Here is a 22,395-nt window from a genome sequence, read left to right as displayed (position 1 = left end):
ATCAGGCCCTGGGCTGAAGGTGGCGCTAAACTGCTGAGCCACCTGGGCTGTCCATAATGTACGTTTCCATACACCTGCTAGAGTTAACTACTGTTATGTACCCTGTGTGAACTTGTCTGTGTATCAGCAAACAAACATATGCTTCTTTTTTTCCAATATACAGAATGGGATATTATATAAGGTCTTCAACTTGTCTTTTAATCTAGCAATTTATCTTGGAGATCTTTTCATATTAGTGTTTGTATTAATAGATCTACCTCATACTTTTAGTAGCTGTATAATATTTATATTATACCTATCATTTATTTTATTTTTATTTCTTAAATAAGCATTTTATTTTGGAGTAATTATAGATTTATAGGAAAGTTGCAAAGAATAGAGAATTCTTCACTAATTTTCTCCTAATGTTAACACGACTATGGTACTAAGACATCAACTTTGGTACACTGGCATTTTCCCCATTTTTTTTATTGTGGTAAAATACACAAACATAAAATTTATATCTTAACCATTATTAGTGTACTGTTCAGGAGTACTAAGTACATTAATATTGTTGTGCTACCATCACCACTATTCATCTCCAGAATTCTTTTCATCTTGCAAAACTAAAATTCTGTACCGGTTAGATAACTCTACATTTCTCCTTCCCAGCCAACAGCAACCACTATTCTACTTTCTGTTCCAATGATTTTCACTATTCTAAGCGCTTCATATAAGTAGAATCATGCCATATATATATCTTTTTGTGACTGGCTTATTTCATTTAACATAGTGTCCTCAAGATTCATCCATGCTATAACATGTTAGAATTTCCTTCCTTTTTATGCTAAATAATGCTCCACTGTATGTATATACCACATTTTGCTTATAGATTTGTCCGACAGACACGTGGACAGCTTCCACCTTTTGGCTATTGTAAATAATACTGCTGTGAACATGGGTATACAAATACCTCTTTGAGACCCTGTTTTCAATTCTGGGTATATATGCAGATTGTTGGATCATCTGGTAGTTCTATTTTTAATTTTTTGAGGAAACGGCATGCTCTTTTTCACAGCAGCTGTACTGTTTTACATTCCTGCTAATGCTGTACAAGGGTTCCAATTTCTTTTCTTTTTTAAAAAAAAGATTTTATTTATTTATTCATAGGCACAGAGAGAGGGGCAGAGACACAGACAGAGGGAGAAGCAGGCTCTATGCAGGGAGCCCGATGTGGGACTCGATCCCGGGTCTCCAGGATCACACCCCAGGCTGCAGGCAGTGCCAAACTGTTGCGCCACCAGGGCTGCCTGGGTTCCAATTTCTCTACATACTCACCAATGCTTGTTATCTTCTGCTTTTTAACAGTGGCCATCCTAATGGGTGTGAGGTTATTATCTCATATTTTGATTTGTATTTCTCTAGTGATTAGTGATGTTAAATACCTTTCCCTATACTTATTGGACATTTATATGTCTTCTTTGGAGAAATATCTGTTCAAGTCCTTTGCCCATTTTTGAATCACCAAGTTTTGTTGTTACTGAGTTTTAGGAGTCCTCTATTATTCTGAATATTAATCCCTTATTAGATACATGATTTGCAAATATTTTCTCCCATTCTCTGAGCTGCCTTTTCACTCTGTTGATGGCATTTTTTGATACCCAGAGGTTGAAAACTATCAATTTGTCTATTTTTTTGTGGTTGTTGTCTATGCCTTTCGTGTCATATCCAAGAAAATCATTGCCAAATCTGGTGTTGCAAAGCTCTTGCTTTATGTTTTCTTCTAAGAGTTGTATAGTTTTAGGCCTGGACCCATTTGGGGAATATTTTTCTTTAAATATTTTATTTATTTATTCATGAAAGACACACAGAGAGGCAGAGACAGGCAGAGGAAGAAGCAGGCTAACCATGGGGAGCCTGATGCAGGATTCGATCCCAGGACCCTGGTATCATGCCCTGAACTGAAGGCAGACACTCAACCACTGAGCAACCCAGGCATCCCGGGGAATATTTTTTATATCATGTTAGGTGAGGGTACAGTGTCTTTCTTTTGCATGTCCAGTTTTGCCAGGACCATTTGTTGAAAAGCTTGTCTTTTCCCCCATTGAGTGGTTTTGGCATTCTTGTTGAATTTCGCTAGTTTTTCCTCTACTGTTCCTTTTCTGTTCCAGGACATTATGGTTATTTCGTATTACCCATTTTAAAATGTTTAATTTTTTTAGAACTTAATTCAATAGGTAGTGAAGTGATGGTGGAAAATTCAAAAGGTATAATAGGGTATATGCCTCTTATATTTCACCAAAAAAAGTCAGTCTCCTTCTCACCCCCATTTCCCTTGCACATACAAGCATAGATGTATCCCTTTCCCAGAAAGTAGCCCATTGAACACATCAATGTTTAATGATAAAGAGTAATGGATTGGTGGCCAAAAAGGACTCCTAAACCCCAGAAGTAGCATTCTTCTCTTTAACAGTGCTAGGCCAGTCAGCAGACCCTTCACCTCCTAGTTACTAGTGTGGAGTCTCTGGCCCCTAACAAGGCCTTGTGCAAAGCATAGAACCATGTGCTGTGTGTGTATGACAATGTTTTGTAAGTATATGTAGCATGCTCTGTGCAAAGGTGTCATTGGGTTGTGGACATGCTGGGGCAGAGGACAGAAGGCAGCAGGAAGATGTGGCAAGGCAGGACAGCCATTTCTGTCTTTTTCACTCACTCTCCTTGGTTGACAGGTTTGTCTCAGAGGCAGAATTATTTGTGGCTGTGCAAAGCTTCCTCCTGTCTCTGCAGGACCAGGGTGAGCGCCCTCCACTGGTGGTCTTCAGAGCCTCCATCTATCTGGTTTCACTCTGTCAGGACAAAGACAGAGCACTAGATGAGGTATGCACCAAAATGGTTGGGACTCTTCCTCCTCCCCCTATATCCTTTATATCATGGGTCCTTGAGAGACCATGGTGGCACATATATAGAGAGAGATAGGAAGAGAGGGAGAAGGAGTCTTGGTGGAATGGGGAGGGAGTGGGGGCTGACCTGTTCAGAGCCTATGTAATTTAGCTAATTCTCTCAATAGTCCTGAGAGGAAGATTATTATTTCCATTTTTTACAGGTAAGAAAATCAAGACTTGGGTTAAAGTAACTTTCTCTAGATCACACAATTAATTGATGGGGGAGCCAGGACTCCAATTCAGACTTGACCAACTCCCAAGGTTCTTTTCTTAGAAGCACCACCTCTGGTTTGAAAAGGAAGAGAAAAGTGTGAGGTATATATTTCTATAAACAGTTTATCAAAGTGGGTGATCAGGTGATCTTGGAGCACTTTGTTAGTGGTTGTTTTCTCTTTCCAGATTCTTTATAAATTCTTATGGATCAAGGACTATATCTGATTCATCACTAAGTCTTTTGCCTCTTTCATTGAATATTGCTTCTACTCCTCAGATATGGAACTTCAGCCTCAACCTAAAGATACTCTTTCTTCACTGACTGAATTTTTCCTCTTTTTAAAAGGTTTTCAAAAATTTTATTTAACCTCTACACCCATCCTGGGGCTCAAACATGACCCTGAGGTCAAGAGTCACACACTCCTCCATCTGAGCCAACCAGGCATCCCATAATTCTGCCTCTTTTTGATTACTGTTGAGGCAAAAATGATGTAACTAGACCTGGTTTAATTTGAATGGAAGCAGAAAGTTGTAGTTGAAGTGCATGAGTTTTCAATAAAGTAGACCTAGATATAAATATCCGATTATATCTTTTTTTGTGACATTTAAAGCCATTGGTGATCATTGCCTACTATTAATTCATTAGGGGTTGCAAAATAATACTATCTTAATTCTGTAATTTAGTCTTTGTTTATTAACTGGGATAGTTGCATAAAAAGAAGCTTCCTTTATCAACTATTCAGTTACTCAGAATGGTAGATTGTATAGGAAGCATAGGTTGAATATTTGAGTCTTTCCTTTTAATTACAGTGTTTTACAAAAAAGGAATTGGTTGTCTAGAATTCCCTAAGGGGAGCAAAGAGATTTATTTTTAGTGTCATTATGAACTCATGGATTTAAAAATATTTGGCATGTTTCAATCTACTGTAGTTATTATCCTTTTGTTATCCTATCTTCAGTCAGTGGGAGCCATTCAGGGTAGCTCCTGAGTCCTTGACATAACCCTCATAGTCTTTGGCAGAATTTGGGTTTTCTACTCTGATAAGATGCCCTAAGCTTATATATGCTTTCTGCTCTCCCATTTGCTTTTGAACCTACCCGTTAGGCTTTCACCCCTACCACATCTGTCACCAGTAACAGATACTTGACTAAAGCCAGTAACCAATATTTAGTCATTACCTTACTTGACTTGTCAACAATGTTTCTTTCTTTTCTTTTCTTTTCTTTTCTTTTCTTTTCTTTTCTTTTCTTTTCTTTTCTTTTCTTTTCTTTTCTTTTCTTTCTTTTCTTTTCTTTTCTTTTTTCTTTTCTTTTCTTTCTTTTCTTTTCTTTTTTCTTTTTTGAAACATTGCCTTTATTTGGCATCTAGAATGCTGTGTACTCCTGATTTTCCTCCGACCTCTCTGGCAGTTATATCTTAGTGTTTTTTGCTGATTTTCTCTTATCATCGGGACCTCTAAGTGTTGTAGTGCCCCAGGGCTCAGTCTTTGATGCTCTGCTTTTCTCTCTAAATTTATTTCTTTGCTAATCTCATATAGTCCCATGGTTTGATTCATGGCTGAATTAAAAAAGATGACTCTGACTGCTAGGACAATAGACCAAAAGGGTACAAGGTGGAAGTGTAGAAACCAGTTAGGAGGCTACAGCAATAATCTGGACAAGAGATAGTAGAGGAGGTGATGAAGAGCATTATCTTCTGGATAGATTTTAAAACTAGAGCCAAGAGAATCTCTTTTTTTTTTTTAATTTTTATTTATTTATGATAGTCACAGAGAGAGAGAGAGAGAGAGAGAGAGGCAGAGACATAGGCAGAGGGAGAAGCAGGCTCCATGCACCGGGAGCCCGACATGGGATTCGATCCCGGGTCTCCAGGATCACGCCCCGGGCCAAAGGCAGGCGCTAAACCACTGCGCCACCCAGGGATCCCCAAGAGAATCTCTTGATGGATCAGTGTGAACTATAAGAATAAGAGAATAAAAGGACATATATTTTAAAGATTTTATTTATTCTTGAGAGACACCGGGAGGGAGAGAGAGAGAGGCAGAGACACAGGCAGAGGGAGAAGCAGGCTTCATGCAGGGAGCCTGACCTGGGATTCAATACCAGGTCTCCAGGATCAGGCCCTGGGCTGAAGGCGGCGCTAAACCGCTGAGCCACCCAAGCTCGCCTAAAAGGATATTTCCAAAGATTTTTTGGTTCTGATGGAGGCTGAAGAATTGTATTGAAATAGTAGAGAGAATGAGCTGGAAAGATAGCGGAGTGGTGGTAAAGTGGGATACTTGAGTTAGGATTATTGAGGAACATCAGTTCTTGGTAATGGTAGGACCTAGGGGCATGACTGCCTGAGGCAAATAGAAGTGATTAGAAAGGAGAAGAGAATTTAGAGGCCATGTTTCAAGAACTAGGGAGATGGGAGCAAAAATAGCCTCAGCTTGAGAGATTGTAGGCAAAACAGGTTTCTGGAAGAGGATCAAAGCAACAGGGTGAAGGTTCGGAACATTCAAAGAAGAGGCAGAGAACAAGGAATTTGCTGATAACTGTGAGTGACTTCTAGAGGGCACTGTGAAAGGGTTTTGGGAGCTAGGAATGAGTGGGAGATGGGAACAGAAGAGGGCATGTTTTGAGCCATATGGGATCATCTAGAAGTTCCGGACTTTCTGAGGTGATTAATGTAAATGGGAGAAAAGGATAGGATTGGAATAGTCCTGACCGTTTCAAGACTAATAATAATGGTAAGATTGGATTTGGGAGGCTTCTCTACATATCTACAAGTGGTGGTGTGGAAACTAAAGAAGCCCATGGAGCTCCAGGCTTTCCCTCTAGGGTTGAATCCATAAATGATATATAACATTATTTTGCATGCTTAAAAATTATATATAAATATATAAATGATAATACATCATCACAGCTTGATTTTTTAACCAATTTTACTTTTTTGTCTTTATGTATTATTCATTCAGGATTTTTTATTGTAGTAAAACACACAAACAAGATTTATCATCTTATCGATTTTTAGCGTATAGTTCAGTGGCATTAAGAACATTAATATTGGGTAACTACTACCACCATTCATGTCCAGAACTCTTTTCATCCTGCAAAACTGAAACTCTATACCCATTAAATAATAACTCCCCAATGTGGATTGACCACTTGACAGGTGCCATGTGGGCTCTTGTCAGGATTAGGGTGAATCAAACATGTTCCCTACCCTCAAGGAGCATCAATTTGGCAGGAGAGACCAAAAGATTCTCTATAGGAAGGCAGTAACAGCAATGAGTGCTTTCCTGGAGCTGGAGGACTGGTCAAGAGGTATGAAAACACACAGAGAAAGATATTGTATCTGATTACGGCATCAGGAGAGGCTTCATTGAGGAGAGAATTAAGATACAGAAGTAGGAAGTTTTCTATTCTATCCCTTCAAGGGAGAAAGTCTAGTCTAGTCTAATCTAGTATGCCTTAGATAAGTCATATAAGAGACAGAGTGGAGAGAAGCTGGAAAGGTAGATTTAAGTCTTTAACATGCTCAAAAATAAATTTAAGAAAACAATTCCAAGGTGCTTGGGTGGTTCAGATGGTTAGGCATCTGCCTTAGCTCTGATCCTAGGGTTCTAGGATCAAGCTCCACATCAGGCTCCCTGCTCTCTGGGGAGTCTGCTTCTCCCTTTCCTTCTGCCCACTCCAGTTCCCCCTCGTGCTCTCTCTCTCTGTTACTCTCTCGGTCTCCCCTCTCCTTTCAAATAAATAAAACCTTAAAAAAAGAAAACAATTCCATTTGTAATAGCATCAAGAAATAAAATACATTAGAATAAATTTAACAGAAGAAGTACATTTCTGATCATTGAACATTATAAAACATCATTAAAAGAAATTAAAGAAGACCTAAACAAATAGAAAGACATCCTATGTTCATGAGTCAGAAGACCATAACCAGTTAAAAGATAAAAAAAAAAAATCCTAGGATATAATGTACAACATACTGACTATAGTTAACAATTCTATTTTACATATTTGGGAATCACTGGGAGAGTAGAGCTTAAATGTTTTAATCACAAGGAAAAATATTTTGTAACTGTGTGAGGTGATGGATGTTAGCCATACGTGTGATCATTTCACAATATATATATTTATCAAATCATTACATCATATATGTTAAACTTACAGAATGTTATATAGCAGCTATATCTCAATAAAACTGGGGAAAAAAGAAGACTTAATAGTGTTCAAATGGCAATAATCCTCAAATTGGTCTGTAGATTGAACATAATCCCAATCAAAATCCCAGTTGCCCCTCCCTCCCTCCCCTCCCTCGCTTCCTCCCTCCCTCCCTCCCTCCTTCCCTCTCTCCTTCCCTCTCTCCTTCCCTCTCTCCCTTCTTGAAATGGACAAGCTGATCCTAAAATTCATATGGAAATGCAAGGAACCCAAAGTAACCAAACAGTCTTGAAAAAGAATAAAGTTGGAGGACTCACACTTTTTTATTTCAAACTTACTACAAAACTGGAGTAATCAAGGGAGATTCTGTAGATGTAAGAAGAGCTGCTTGGAGGTGGTAAATAATAGCTCTTCAAGTCTGCAATAAAAAATGGCCTCCAGTAAGAGTACATTGCAAAAAATGGAAAAGAAACAGAATGAAAGAGTAACAAAGTAGAAGAAGCAGAGCCTGAAGAGTTTGTGGTGGAAACAGTACTGGACAATAATGCAATGAATGAGAAGGTAGAGTATTTCCTCATGTGGAAGGGATTTACAGATGCTGACAGTACCTGGAAATTAGAAGAAAATTTAAATTGTCCAGAATTAATTGAAACATTTCTCAATTCTCAAAAAGCTGGTAAAGAAAAAGATGGTACAGAAAGAAAATCTGAGAGTGAATCTGATGATAGCAAATCAGAGAAGAAAAGATGCTGCTGATAAACTAAGAGGCTTTGCCGGAGGTCTTGATCTGAATGAATAATCTGCTAGACAGCAGGGGGAGAATTCATGGTTCTCATGAAATGGAAAGATTCAGATGAGGCAGACATGGTGCTGGCAAAAGAGGCAAATATGAAGTATTCTTAAATTGTAATTGCTTTTTTTGAAGAGAGACTAACTTGGCATTCTTGGCCGGAAAGTGAAGTTCCATAATTGTTATATTGCCTTTTATATATATATATATATATATATATATATATATATATATATATATATATATATATATAATTTATATGTACATGTATATATATGTGTATATATATGTGGGTCTTGTTTTTTTATTAGTGTGAAGAAATAACATTCTAATGAAAAACCAGTTAGATAGGTTGGTTTTGAAGTAGTATTGGGGGAGTTGTTAGGGTTCTTTTGCATCTATAGCACTAGTTACACTGAACAAATAAGTTTCCTGTAGTTGCTTCCTTTATCAGAAAAGAATATTTGCGAGGCACCTGGGTGGCTCAGTGGTTGAGCGTCTGCCTTTGGCTCAGGGCATGAGTCCTGGGATCGAGTCTTACATCGGGCTCCCTGCAGGGAGCCTGCTTCTCCCTCTGCCTGTGTCTCTGCCTCTCTCTCTGTCTTTCATGAATAAATAGATAAAATTAAAAAAAAAAAAAGAATATTTGAGACTATGGTATATTATTTCCCTGCATTCAAGAACACCTTTTCTAAGTGTTGGGGGAAATCTTCATAGTTGTTACTGAATCAGAATTTGTGTTTACTTCCCATATGCCTAAGGACAGTTCTGGGCTTTTTGTTTACTTGGGTTTTTTTGTGTGTGTATACATTAAATTACATGCTTAAATAGTTTCCTTCTCTCTCTCTCTCTCTCTCTCTCTCTCTCTCCCTCCCCTTCCTTTCTTCCTTCCAGTCTCTTTCTCTGGCTTTCTTTCATTCTTTCACATTTACCAAAACAAAAAGAACATTTCATAAACATGGATAAGCCCATGTTTCTGGAATGCCATCATTTTCAGCAAACTAAGAAATAAATCACTTAAAGTTAAATTGAAATTTTTCCTGAAACCTTAACCTTTCAAATTTTGTAGTTAATTGGGCAATTTAAATATAATGTAAACAATTTAAATTGGACAATTTAAAAGCAGCCGTATCAGAATCCATATCTGTATCTATAGTTATGTGAATGCAACTTTATTTGTAAAACCCCTGGGAGGAAAATTTTATCACAACCTCCCCACTCAGATAAGAAAACTAGACAAGTCCTGGTGTGTTTTAATTAGGTGAGCAAAACTTAGTTAAATGGACATTTAACGGTTCCTTTTAGTAAAGCATTCCTTTTCAAGAAGTTGAAATCCCTGTGCTGTTTTGTCTAAAAGGTCATGATTCATGGAATATCTAAGACTTCTTTTTTTTTTTTTTTTAAAGATTTTATTTATTTATTCATGAGAGACACAGAGAGAGACAGGCGAGACACAGGCAGAGGGAGAAGTAGGCTCCATGCAGGAAGCCCAATGTAGGACCCTCCAGGATCACGCCCTGAGTCAAAGGCAGGTGCTCAACCGCTGAGCCACCCAGACATCCCAATATCTAAGATTTCATTCATGGAAACATAATCATAATTAGATTGTTAGAGATATTGGCAGTTTAGGATCTGCTGGAATAAATGAGTGAACAAACTGCTGTAATCTAAATTCCTGACCTGTATGTTTTTTCTTTACCCCAGCTCATTCATTGCCTGTAGGCTCAATTTTCTCAGTATTTCGGTTACTGGTTCAGCAGAAGCTAGGAAAAACAATAACTTTGTAGTAATCAGAATGTTTTCCAACTATATATATATATATTTAACATTTTTAACATTTATTGAGAATTCTTGCCCAAATCTGTCCATATCCTAATGGTTACAAACTTTCTAACTCTACTACTCCTTCCAGTACATTAGAGGGGGAAAAATTTTTCATAATCTCCGAATCCACAACAATAAAACAATGTTGGAAACTGCCATAAGAACACAAGTGAAAAAAAAGTCTTTTCTAAGAACCACAGGACTATAAATTTAAGAAGGACACAAAAAATTCTAAGTGAATCAAACTTATCAAATTATATATATTAAATGTATGGCTTTTTTAAAAAAAATGTTACTCATACTTCATTTGAGTGGTTTTAAAAAAGAATCCCCAACTATATATTGTTTATTGTGAATCCTGGTAAATAGTGATCAGTAGTTTTCCCTTAAAAAATACTAGAATAATCAAGACTGGGTTTCTGACATAAGGATAGTCATCTAGATCAATGGAATAGAATTGGCATTCCAAAAATAAACCCACATATTTTTTTTATAAGGATGCCAAGACAATTCAGTGGGAGAACAGTCTTTGTAACAAATAGTGCTAGGACAACTGGATGTCCACATGCAAAAGAATGAAGTTGGACCTTTATCTCCTAGTATACCTAAAAATTATTATTATTTTAAAATATTTTTATTTATTCATGAGAGACAGAGAGAGGCAGAGACAGGCAGAGAGAGAAGCAGGCTCCCTATGGAGAGCCCGATGCAGGACTCAATCTCAGGACCCCAGGATCATGGCCCAAGCCAGTCAGACTGTCAATCACTGGGCCACCCAGGCGTCCCAGCGTACACAAAAATTAATTCAAAATGGATCAGACCTGGGCAGCCTGGGTGGCTCAGTGGTTTAGCGCCGCCTTCAGCCCAGGGCCTGATCCTGGAGACCCAGAATCGAGTCCCACGTCGGGCTCCCTGCATGGAGCCTACTTCTCCCTCTGCCTGTGTCTCTGCCTCTCTTTCTGTCTGTGTCTCTCATGAATAAATAAATAAAAACAAAAATCTAAAAAAAAAAATGGATCAGACCTAAATGAAACAGCCCGAACTATAAAACTCTTAGAATAGCATATTAAGGACTAAGCTTTGCTATATGTGCAATGGGAAGAGATGGGTTTTTGAGGGTTAATAAATGATTCAACACATATGCCCTTACCGCCTCTGTGCCAGGTCCTATGCCCGGTGCACAGATTAATCTGCATCAGTCTGTTCCCTCAAGCAGCTCAAGTCTAGTATGGGAGGTAGACACCTACACTGATAATTACAGCACACCGTGGTAAGTATCATTATAGAGCTGGGTTTCTCAGCCTTGGTGCTATTAACATTTTGCACAACATAATTCTTTTCTGTGGGAGGCTGTCCTGTGCATTGTGGGATATTCAGCGGCATCCCTGCTCTCTCCCACTAGATGCCAGTAGCACTCCCTAAATCAAGAAAATAAAAAATGTCTGTAGACATTTCTAAAAATCTCCTGTGGAACAAAATCACTCTAATTTGAGAACCACTGTTACAAGGTAAGCACAATGAGTTTTCTTCTCACCAGAGGGCACTGGATGAGCCACTGAAGAGGTCCTAGAGTACTGAGATGCCAAATACATTTTTCCCACTTACATCTTGGCTATGTTTGTTGGGCTCTTTGGGTCCTCTGCAAGATTTATTTAATTTCTTTCTCTCTCTCTTTCTTTCTTGCTTTCTTTCTTTCTTCGTTCTTTCTTTCTTTCGTGTCTTTCTTTCTTTCTCTCTTCTCGCTCTCTCTCTCCTCTCTCTCTCTCTTTCTTTCTTTCCTTCCTTCCTTCCTTCCTTCCTTTCCTTCCTTCCTTCCTTCCTTCCTTCCTTCCTTCCTTCTTTCCTTTCCTTTCATTTCCTTTCCTTTCCTTTCCTTTCCTTTCCTTTCCTTTCCTTTCCTTTCCTTTCCTTTCCTTTCCTTTCCTTTTCTTTCTTTTTTCTTTTCTTTTCTTTTCTTTTTTTCTTTTCTTTTCTTTTCTTTTCTTTCTTTTCTTTTCTTCTTTCTTTTCTTTCTGCTCTCTCTCTCTCTCTCTAGGCTGTGGTCAGTGCCATCAGAAAATTTTTAGAGGACATCCCAGACCTACACCTGGTTTACACTCACCATCCCCTCCTGCTCAAGTTCTTCCTGTCGTATCCTGCGCTGATGAGTAGGTTTGGGCACCGTGTCCTGGAACTTTGGTTCTCCTGGGAAGAGAGCAGCTATGAGGAGCTGGATGATGTCCCCTCTGCTGGGCAGTCACCACTTCCTGCCAGCTTAGCAGCCCTATTCCACATGCTCAGAAGCAGCCCCAGCATCCTGCTCATTTTGCTAGTAGGTGACCTCTTCCTCCTTTCTGCATTCACAGGTGGTGGGGCCCTCTCTGGGAGTTGGTTTACTGAGGTCAGAGGCAACTACAGTTGCTTCTGCCTGCTTCCAGATTTATTGCTGTTTCCATGTGAATGGGAGGTCCTTTTGGCTGGCAGGTGCCTGGTTTCTATAAATCCATACTCAGAATTTTCTAAGTCTGATGGAGGGCTGCTTACTGAGAGATCTGTCCCTCTGTATTTCTCAGGAGATAGAACTATGAAATGCTGACCTCAGTCACCATTCCCTCTCACCTCCCTGTCTTTTTTCAAGCAGATTCTACTAACAAGGATTAAATATCAGAGGAGATCCTTGGGGCATGGAGATGGCTGATTGTAGAGGATCCAGGCCTCTTTTTTTGCTATAACTCACAGGATAATGTTATGTATGCAGTGCACTCCCTTGGGCAAATCCAGAATTGTCAGAAATTCTAGCACTTTTTTTTATGAATTAAGACATTCCTATAATTTCTATCAGGTATATCAGATAAATCAGCTGCCTGTTGTCTGGAGTTTCTAATATGCTAGCTTTAGTGGTATCTTTTCTTCATCCACTCAAGAAACTGAATTAATGAAAGTGACATTATTTTATTACAGAAGTAACTGCTGTAATTTATTTATTTTAAAAAGAAAATCATTTGCACCATTTGACACTTTGTATTTAGTGAGTGACTACTAGTGGCAGGTGTCAGACTGACCACAGAACAGCAGCATAGGAGACACTTGGTTTAAAACCACTGCTTTCGGGCAGCCCCTGTGGCGCAGCGGTTTAGCGCTGCCTGCAGCCTGGGGTGTGATCCTGGAGACCTGTTATCGAGTCCCACGTGGGGCTCCCTGCGTGGAGCCTGCTTCTCCCTCTGCCTGTGTCTCTGCCTCTCTGTCTCTATGAATAAATAAAATCTTAAAAAAAAACAAAACAAAAAACCACTGCTTTCAATGCCAGCTCACCAACTTTGCCCTTTCCTGGACGATGTTCTTAATCATCAACAAACATGGTTTCTTAGAGTGTTTTCTTTCTTTCTTTCTTTCTTTCTTTCTTTCTTTCTTTCTTTCTTTCTTTCTTTCTTTCTTTCTTTCTTTCTTTCCTTTTCTTTTCTTTTCTTTCTTTCTTTCTTTCTTTTCTTTCTTTCGTGATAGACATAGAGAGAGAGGCAGAGACACAGGAGGAGGGAGAAGCAGGCTCCATGTCGAGAGCCCGACGTGGGACTCAATCCTGGAACTCCAGGATGGCGCCCTGGGCCAAAGGCAGGTGCCAAACCGCTGAGCCACCCAGGGATCCCCCCCCACTTTTTAAAAAGATTTATTTATTTATTTATTTATTTATTTATTTATGATAAACAGAGAGTCTTAGAGTGTTTTCTATTGGACTATTAGAGTGACTGTGGTAGAAATAACACCTTCATGTTGTATACCTCACTTCCTTAGGTACGTACTAATGTCCATATTCACAAATGCATGCATACACATCCCCCTCAAACTTAAATCTTCACCTTCCACCCTGGATACCTGTCATCTTGTGAGGTCATGTGTGTTGGCTTGATAGGGGCTGCATTCAGGCTTTGACTCAAATTCTTTCTCGGAGGAGCAAGGAAGGAGAAACAATGGGTTAAAAATAAATAATCAGTTTATAGAGGAGGAAGGCAAGATGGGTGCCAGGGAAAGTAGCAATGGACAAAGTGAGATACTGGATTTTCTTTGCCAGATGAAGCATTCATGGTTGGTTTCTCATACACAGTAGGTACTTATAAATATTTGCTGACCCTTTGAATTAGGGTTCTAGACAAAGTCTCAAAAAAAAGCAGATCTTCTGAAATATTTTTTTTCTTTTTAAACAAATGAAGAAATAGGTTTAGGAAAATTTTCCATAGGTCACAAAAGTTGAGATTAAAACCCAGATTTTGACTCCCTGTCTAATGTTCTTCCCAGTAAATTGAGCTAATTCTGAGAACAAGAGAGAAATAAACCCTGATCCAGTGTCCTATATAACAGGAGAGCTGTCTATTTGAGCAGGGAGGGTATAGGGAGGAACTGGAACTACAACCTACCTTATGGGCCAGGGAGGGAATCAGACACAACAAACCAAACATACCTGTCATAACAGTGTGGCAATAAAAGTAAGGCAGAGTGCTTGGGTGGCAGGGAGGTTAGAAGGGTGTAATTTCTGTCATATATTGCAAAAGATTTGATAAGTGAAAGTGTTGGGGGAGAATCCTGCTAGGCCAGCACGGCAAGCATCCAAGTGCTTACTGCGATTCAGGGACAGTGAATGAGTGGTCTGGTGTGATTTTGGAGCATGGAGGGTATGTCACCATGAGTTGAGATTGGAGAAAGATAGGAATGAGCAGGTTTTTAGAAGCCCTGAGTTTAGTTGTTCACTTTTTCTCTTATCATGTATTTATTTGGTTTTTATTATTAGGCCCTAGATATTGAGATACAAAGATAATTCAGATATGGTTGGTCCTTGCCGTTGAGGAAATCACAGATGCTTGTTTCATCTGTAACCTTGTAGAGACTTCTAAAGCATCACTGGAAGGAGAAAATCAAAGAATGGTGAGACTAGAAAAAAAAATCTCAGATCATGACCGTGGACTGTGGGAGTGGTAGGCAAGTCTAAGTCCCTATAGACTTACTCCTGGTTATTCTGGTTATCTTCTACTCGGACCCAGACTCTCACTGGTCCTTGCCCTCCTAACCCTTTCCATGTTTTTGTCCTTCTCTTTACAGTCAAATTCCTAGAAGTAGTTTTCTAGCTCTCAAAATTGTCATTTTTTTTATTCCCTCACTTATTGGCATTTGCCTCCATTGACACTTGAACCATTCTTACCAAGATCAACAGCAATGTTCTTGTGACTACTTACAGTGGACTTTTTCTCATCTTAACATGACCTGTTATTTTTTTTACAATTGTCCACTTTTTATTGGCACATTCTTGGTTTTGGCAATACAAACTCCCTTAATTTTTCTTTTACCTTTCTTGGTGCTTCTCTCAGTCTCTTACGGTTTTCTTTCTGGCTAGTGCTTGAAAGTTGATTGTTCCTCAAAGTTTTTTTCCTAGGCTCTCTTTTTATTCAGTTTCTTCTTTCTAGGCTGTGTCAATAATTCTCATGGATTTGGTTGCCTCCTGCTATATGCTGATGACTTAAATCTCTTTCTCCGTGACTTTTCTCCTTAGCTCCAGCTCCATAAAGCTAACTATTAGACATTTCTGTCTAAAACGGAGCTCATTATCTTCCTCCCCTAAGTTTTCTTTTTCAATCTGGGTTTTTCTAGGGTTAAGATCCCTCTCTGGTTGAAGACTTATCTTAGGTTACTAGCTTTAAGGAACATAAGTACTTAAAAAGGCCAAATAGAAAATGAATCTCGAGAGACCAAATCCTCAGATAGACCCTGTGTCAGGGAAGCTGAGCAGGTGCCCCACCCTTTGTTGTGGTGACTCAGTTTTTGTCCTTGAATGTGAACCACACACCACCCCTCCTTCGTGGGCAGAGAAGGAGCCTTGTACTTTGCTGGCCTAGAGTTCAACAGGAAGGATCTATCCTTAGGGCTGGATCCGATGTAGAGACCCAGGAAGATGAAGACTTTTCTGAGCTTTGGTTTCCTTGTGTATAAAGTAGAGATAACATGTGGATAAATATATGGGAATAATATGTGGAAAGATTACGTAGGGACACTCTTTCTATTCTATACACCATAGGATATCATTCGCTGATCATTGACTAACTCTGAATCAGAGAATGTTGATCTCAGAGCAGCTTATTGAATTGTTCAAGGTCATGTAACTTACAAGGGTCATGACTGTGATTGGAGCCTAAAGTTAATGAGATTTTCACTAAATTGGATCCTGGAAACATCAGTGGTGAAAAAGAATAGCAAGGAACAACTTTGCTGTCTGTTTATATATATAATTCTTACCATTTCTCTCCAGCTTCTAGCCACAGGAGGGGAAGAGTCTAAAAATATATGTTGGTACCAATTTCTGTTTTTGACATGGGTAATTAACAGCTGAAAACAAAGGTGTTAATTGCCACTCTTATCAATGGGTGGTCTTTCATGTAGGTTGTTTAAATATGAAAAACGGTAATGTCACAGAAGCTGTTTGTTCCCTCCTTGGCCACATCACCCTAGTTGATCCAACCCCAGAAAATTCTGGACAGCTCTGAACAGGAGCTGGGCCATGTTCCACCCAGAGCTTTCCCCACTGACCCACACAGTGGGGTGCAACTCATCCCCCCCCCCCCCCGCCCCTGCATTTACCATAGCCACCAAAGGCTGAGTAGCTGTCTTTCTTTTGGACTATTAAAATTTAACTCAGGATTCTGCGGGACCAGGTCTCTGGTTAGAAAGCCAAGTGCTGGTGATGAAGCAGGATCAGGAAATTGGTTTGACCTTGGGCAAATCATGCTTCCTCTGGGCTTCAGCCTCATACCCTGTAAAGTAAAAGGGTTGATGTAAATGAACCAGTAGTCTCTCTAGCCCTCCTGTTCTGTGATCCTTTCCTTCCAGAGATGCTTTCTGAGTCCCTGCAAGGTGACAAAGATGAAGCCAATCTTATCAGTATTTTTCATTAACTCATAGTGTAGTAGAATTTACAGTGCCACTGCTGTCTTAATAGGCAGACCATTTAATTTGCCTTTTTACTCATTTGAAAAATTAGGGTGACATCTACCTGGAAGAGTTATTAGGAAGATACAGATAATGTATCAGCAAACATACAGCTACAATTTGAATACATTACAGTGCCTGATTGAGCAGTTGCTGTTGATTTATAGTTGTTACTCTGGCAGCTATGGACATTTGTGAAGAGCCAAGCCCTGATGCCCATGTGTCACTCAGTGATCAGCACATCTGGAGTTGTCTAGCTGGGTGCCCTGTAGCCATGTCTCTATGTGTCAGCTGTCCTCCCTGGAAAGGGAGTCTGTGTGTGACCTTGGATTCATAGCACTCAGCATGTTAACCTGTCCAAAGGAATTGGCTTGTTTGAGCTGGTAGGTGCCGGAGCTATCAGTAGGATAGTCTCTGGTGTGACTTCTGACTGGCTTTGCCTTTAACATATACTCATTAAAATAACTCTGAGAGCAAATAAAAAATGATGTCCTTTCCTACTTTCTGAACCCAAGGCCTTTACAGCTTGGGGCAGAAATAGCCAGATGCCATGGAAGAGAAGGGGCCTGACCTGGTCTTCGCTTCCCTTCCTGTGCCCTGAATCTGTCCTAACCTATCCTTTTCCTGCCTTGTGACATCACCACCTCCCTCTCTTTTCCTCCCTTAAGGCACATTCAGGTCCTCTGTCCTGAAAAAACCTCTTCTTGACCCTAAAACTTATATTTGTCAGAGAAAGGCATCCTGGAAAGTAGAAAGATATTTGGACTTGGAGGTAGGAGATTCAAATCTTAGCTGTGCCACTTACTGGGTTATGTGACCTTTGGCACACCACATAATCTCTCTGAGGCTGTTTCTTCCTATTTAGGATGGACCTGTTCAGCAGATTAATACATAACAGGTGTCAAGTAAGGGAGCACTCCCTTCCCCATGTTTTATGACACCATCATCCTGGGTCCTTCCCCAGTCTCTGTCTTCTTCACTGTCCCAACTATGATATTCTCTGAGGTCTGGCTTCCTTTTCTCCTGCTCAGGATCTCATCTATTCCAGCTCAGTGGACACAGCCCACAAGGTACTAATTGTCCTAAGAATGTTTTTGAGGAGGAATGAGGATGTTGAAGTGGGTGGTCTCATCCGAGGCCACTTCCTGCTGATCCTACAGCATCTTTTGGTGGAACATGGGGCCTCTCCCTCAGAAGGTCAGTCTGCAGCTATGGGGGGCATGTTTTGACCTGAAACTCAGGAGTGGGCATCTCTGCCCTGATGAAGTCTGCTCTAGGAGAAAGAATCAGAGTTTTCTTTGCAAAATAAAAGGCCAGTGTGGCATCAAGCTAAACTTTACCTCCTTCCTCTCATCAAAGAGTGAGCACTCAGCATATTTGGTGTGTGTGTGTATGTGTGTGTGTGTTACATATGTTTATGTTTAATGTCTCTGTTTAGCATAGGTGGGTGTGTTCAGTGTATGCATGCATGTCCCCACCCTGCATGGCATGTGCTTACAGCTGTTTGTCACAAGAATGGTAACCTTCAGTTGAGAAGAAGAAAGAGGGAAATAAGGGGGAGGCCAGGAAGGCAGCAGCAGCGCACAGGAGTGGATCTGAAATGTGTTAGAAGCTGCCAGTGAGATACAGAAGGATAGTTTCTAAATCTGGAATGGGACTCCTTAGAGTCAAAGAAGTTTGATGTTTGGTACAGTAAAAAGACACTGAAAAGGTTGGCATTGGGTTCTCTTTTCCTATTTTTAAAAAGTTGAATTTTAAAATTTCCAAGCAATTAAGAGGAAGTGGGAGGAGAACTGTGGTTCACTTGATCTAGTCCTGACTGAGGATGGAAGTTTGGAGGTAGATTTAAGGGTGTCTGGAGGAGGTGAGTCCTTCCATTTCAGGAAAGGATAATTCCTGTCTAACCGATAATAATGTATAAAAGCCATGAGATTTCGTGGAAACAAAATTGAAAAAATGTGGACGTTGAACTCAGATTTAGGTTCAAGTCCTGGCCCTGCTACTAACTGGCTGTGGGAGCTTGGAGAAGTAACTCAGCCTTTCAGCCTGTTTTCTTAACTACAAAATAGAAATAATCCCTATTTCACAAGGGGGATTGAGATATCAAATTTCTGGTACCCAACCCAGAGTTGCCACTCAATATGTCAGTTGCCCCTGTGCCCTAAGAAGAAGGCAGGAAGTAGGAGTGAATCCCGACAAATATTTACAAAGGGGTAGGGTATCTGTCCAACCTTGGGGTGATCTGAGTATCAGGTGTCCTGATCAGCCCTCCTTGTTCCTCACAGCCTCAGGGAACCTGCCATTGCTACTGAGCCTCCTTTCTTTAGTGCAGCTGAAGAACATGTCAGAGCAAGAACTGGACAGCATGGCCATGAAGCTTCTTCACCAAGGTGCTTGGGCTTGGGACAGGGCTTAAGGGCCCAGGGCTGGGCATGCTCCTTTATTCCATCATTCAGCCCTTTGGAAGAAGCTAGTGGGTCACTGTTCCTGTGGGTTTCTTGCTATGGGACATTTTAGATCTTTCTCTAGTTGTACTATGGGACTATTTGGGAAATGAAACAAAAACAAAAACAGAACATTGTGTGACAGATACACCTCTAGAGTCAGAAATGCGTGGGTTTATTCTCAGTCACTAGCTATGCAATCTTGGGCAATCACCTAGCTTTAGGTTCCTTACAAGTTAAATAGTAGTAATTAGCTGATTTAGGGTTGAAATAAGGGGTAACTAGATGTGGAATGCTCACAATGCTTGGCATGCAAGAGACCTCCAGTGGAACTCTTTGTGTAGACTCACTTTTCCTGGCACAAGGTCAGTTCTCCACCTCACTCCACAACTGACTCAGAATCTAATGATCTACTTTACAGTTCTCTAGACCTCTTCCACCCATACCAAACCACATTGGGACCTTTCACTACTGATTAGTGTAGTTGCCCTTCATAGGCAGCATTTTTTTAAAGATTTTACTTACTTATTCATAAGAGACAGAGAGAGAGAGGCAGAGACACAGGCAGAGGGAGAAGCAGGCTCCATGCAGGGAGCCTGATGTGGGACTCGATCCTGGGTCTCCAGGATCACCCTGGAGCTGAAGGCAGCGCTAAACCACTGAGCCACCCGGGTTGCCCCAATAGGCAGCATTCTTAGGAAGATTTATTGAGGAAATACTGAAATCAATAGGAAAAATGGTGTGTGTTCAGTACTGCGGACTGTCAGGTGTCGTGGCCACAGATGAGGATGGTTTCTCCTCACTTGGAGCCCAGGCCTCCTCATGAGATCAGTGTCAAGCTTAAAAAGGGCCTTCAGGCCTGGCCTGGTGTTGGACCCAGCCTATCTGTCAGATAAAGGATAACACTCAGCTGGGAAGGAAGATTGCCTGTGACAAAAATCAAACTGCTGTCAAAAGGGCCTCTGGAGGGGGAAATGATGATCTGAAATATACATGTGAAATGTAATATACATTTACTTATAATCCTTGAGTCTTTTATTTGAGAGCATTGTAGGTGGAGGACAGGGGTAGGAGGGGGGCTGCTTGTCTAGTTGACCACAAGCCAGTTAGGAGTCAAGTATGATTTGGCTGCCAACACAGTGAGTGGAGACTTGGATAGATTTCGTATTGGGGATGGTGGGCAGGGGAGCAGAGAGTATTGAATCTTAGGAGGAAAGGCATGTGTTCTATAGATATCTACAGTGTAGAAACTACTCTGAGGAGGGCTAGGGGAGCCTGAAGAGGCATCTAGTCTTGCCTTGAGAGGTTACAGAGGGCTTATGGAAGAGATAAACTTTGAGTTGAATCTCAATTGCTGAATAGGAGTTAAAGATTTGGTCAGATGAGGGTGATGTGAGAGAGAGAATATGGCACGTTAAGGGAACTGCACACTGACGGTGATGGAGTCCCCTGGGAGGGTGGTGAGTACCCATTGCTGGAAGATTTCAGAGGCTGGATCTTCTCTTGCTCAAGTGGCAGGTTAGCCTGGATAACCTCTGCAGACTCTCCAACCTGGAGTCTTTGCCAGCAGGAATGCTGTTACAGGATGCCTGTAGGTCACCTCAACTTGAGTAGTCTGTTTTTTTTTTTTTTTTAAAGATTTTATTTATTCATGAGAGACAGAGAGAGAGAGAGAGAGAGAGGCAGACAGAGACACAGGGAGAAGGAGAAGCAGGCTCCCTTCAGGGATCTTGATGTGGGATCCCATCCCAGGTCTCCAGGATCATGCCCTGGGCCTAAGGCAGGCACTCAACCGCTGAGCCACCCAGGGATCCCCTGTGTAGTCTGTTCTAAGTACAGCTGAGGGCTGCTTGCCTGAAGTTTTTTTAGATGAGAGTGTGAACATACCTTCAGGTTTGTCTGTGTTTGTTTCTTTCCATTGGCTGTATTACCAGGGACACTTAGTTTGTGCTTGGTCCCCAAGACTGACAGATTGACATCTGACATTAGCCAGCAGAAGGATAGGTTAAAGATAACCTATGAGAATTGTGAGTGCTGGTAAGCATTTAAAACATAGAGTGCTACATGAGGGGTGCCTGGGGCTCTTGCAGTGAGCAAGCTGTGTGGGAAATGCAGCCCTGCTGATGTGGATATCCTGCAGCCCTCCTTCAACTTCCTGTATTGGAGCCTTCATCAGACTACACCGAGCAGTCAGAAAAGAGGTGCTGGGGCCCCAGCTGAGACAACGAAGAGAAAAGGGTGTTGGGTAGTGTCTGTAGCCATTGCTGCCCTTAGTTTCTTCCTCTTATAAAAATATATAAGGGGAGGATATAGCTGGGCCAGATGGTCATAAGGTCCCTCTGGTTCTGATAACCTGTGGTTTGAGAATGAAGTTGGAACCCTTAAAGCCTCAAACTGATCTGTTTGTTTATTCACTATGTGTGCATGAAGTTCCCCTCAGGTGCTAATCATGAGGCTGGCACTGAGCCGGGGCTCCTGCATAACCTCTGTGGCCCTTGCTTCACCAAACCATCTACAGCTGCTGCAGTACTCCTTAGCAGTACCGCCCTGATTGAACTTCTGGAGAAGACTCTGGCACTCACCTGGACCAAGGTAGACTCTCCCAGGACTGAACTCCTTTGCTCCGCCTGGCTGCTCACTGCCTCTTTCTCTGCTCAGCAGCACTATGCCAGTCTGCAGGTTAGTCACTAACTCCTGTGGCTTTGGGGCATGGGGTAGCATACAAGGGAGTGACAAAGTTCCTGAGTTCTGGTTCTAGCTCTGTGGCTTATTAGCTGAGTAACCTTCATAAGGTATTTGATCTCTGAACTTCAGTTTCCTTGCCTATGGAATGGGGAAGAAAACATCCAGGGTTGTTGTCAGGTTGGTTTACATTAATTTACCATATATGGATAACCTACATGCCAGTCTGTGTTCTAAGCACAGAGAAATAAGAAATACACCATGTACCCCACACTTGGGAAACTTGTAGTCTCTAAGCAAAGCCTTGAAAGGTAAGTAAGACTGTACCAGGCAAAGATAGTGGGGAAAAGATGTTCCAAGTAAAGAGGAATATTTGAGCAATGACATGAAACTACAAAAATTTAGGACATAGTGTACATACTTG

The 22,395-nt window shown here is 40.8% G+C and overlaps 1 protein-coding gene and 1 pseudogene across 14 annotated transcripts in view; both read left to right on the top strand.

Annotated features, from left to right (window-relative positions):
- Positions 1-22,395, top strand: part of MEI1 (meiotic double-stranded break formation protein 1) — a 73,150-nt gene that overhangs the window by 35,173 nt on the left and 15,582 nt on the right. For 12 of the 14 annotated variants that reach the window (XR_003140986.2, XM_025458354.2, XM_025458349.2 and 9 more), the window contains 6 exons: positions 2,709-2,856; positions 11,936-12,211; positions 17,877-18,042; positions 19,131-19,235; positions 21,380-21,490; positions 21,808-21,968. Coding sequence is in view for 13 of the 14 variants with exons in the window: in XM_025458354.2 (XP_025314139.1) it covers positions 2,709-2,856; positions 11,936-12,211; positions 17,877-18,042; positions 19,131-19,235; positions 21,380-21,490; positions 21,808-21,968 (967 nt within the window). In the remaining variant the exon portion in view is untranslated. The remainder of the gene's footprint in view (positions 1-2,708; positions 2,857-11,935; positions 12,212-17,876; positions 18,043-19,130; positions 19,236-21,379; positions 21,491-21,807; positions 21,969-22,395) is intronic. The other 2 variants (XM_025458373.2, XM_025458343.2) reach the window with 2 other exon arrangements.
- Positions 7,527-8,255, top strand: LOC112674612 (chromobox protein homolog 3-like; annotated as a pseudogene).

Source organism: Canis lupus, chromosome 10, assembly GCF_003254725.2.
Source record: "Canis lupus dingo isolate Sandy chromosome 10, ASM325472v2, whole genome shotgun sequence".
Lineage (NCBI taxonomy): Eukaryota > Metazoa > Chordata > Mammalia > Carnivora > Canidae > Canis > Canis lupus.
Note: the sequence above shows the minus strand (reverse complement) of the source record. Positions and strands in the feature narration are given on the sequence as shown.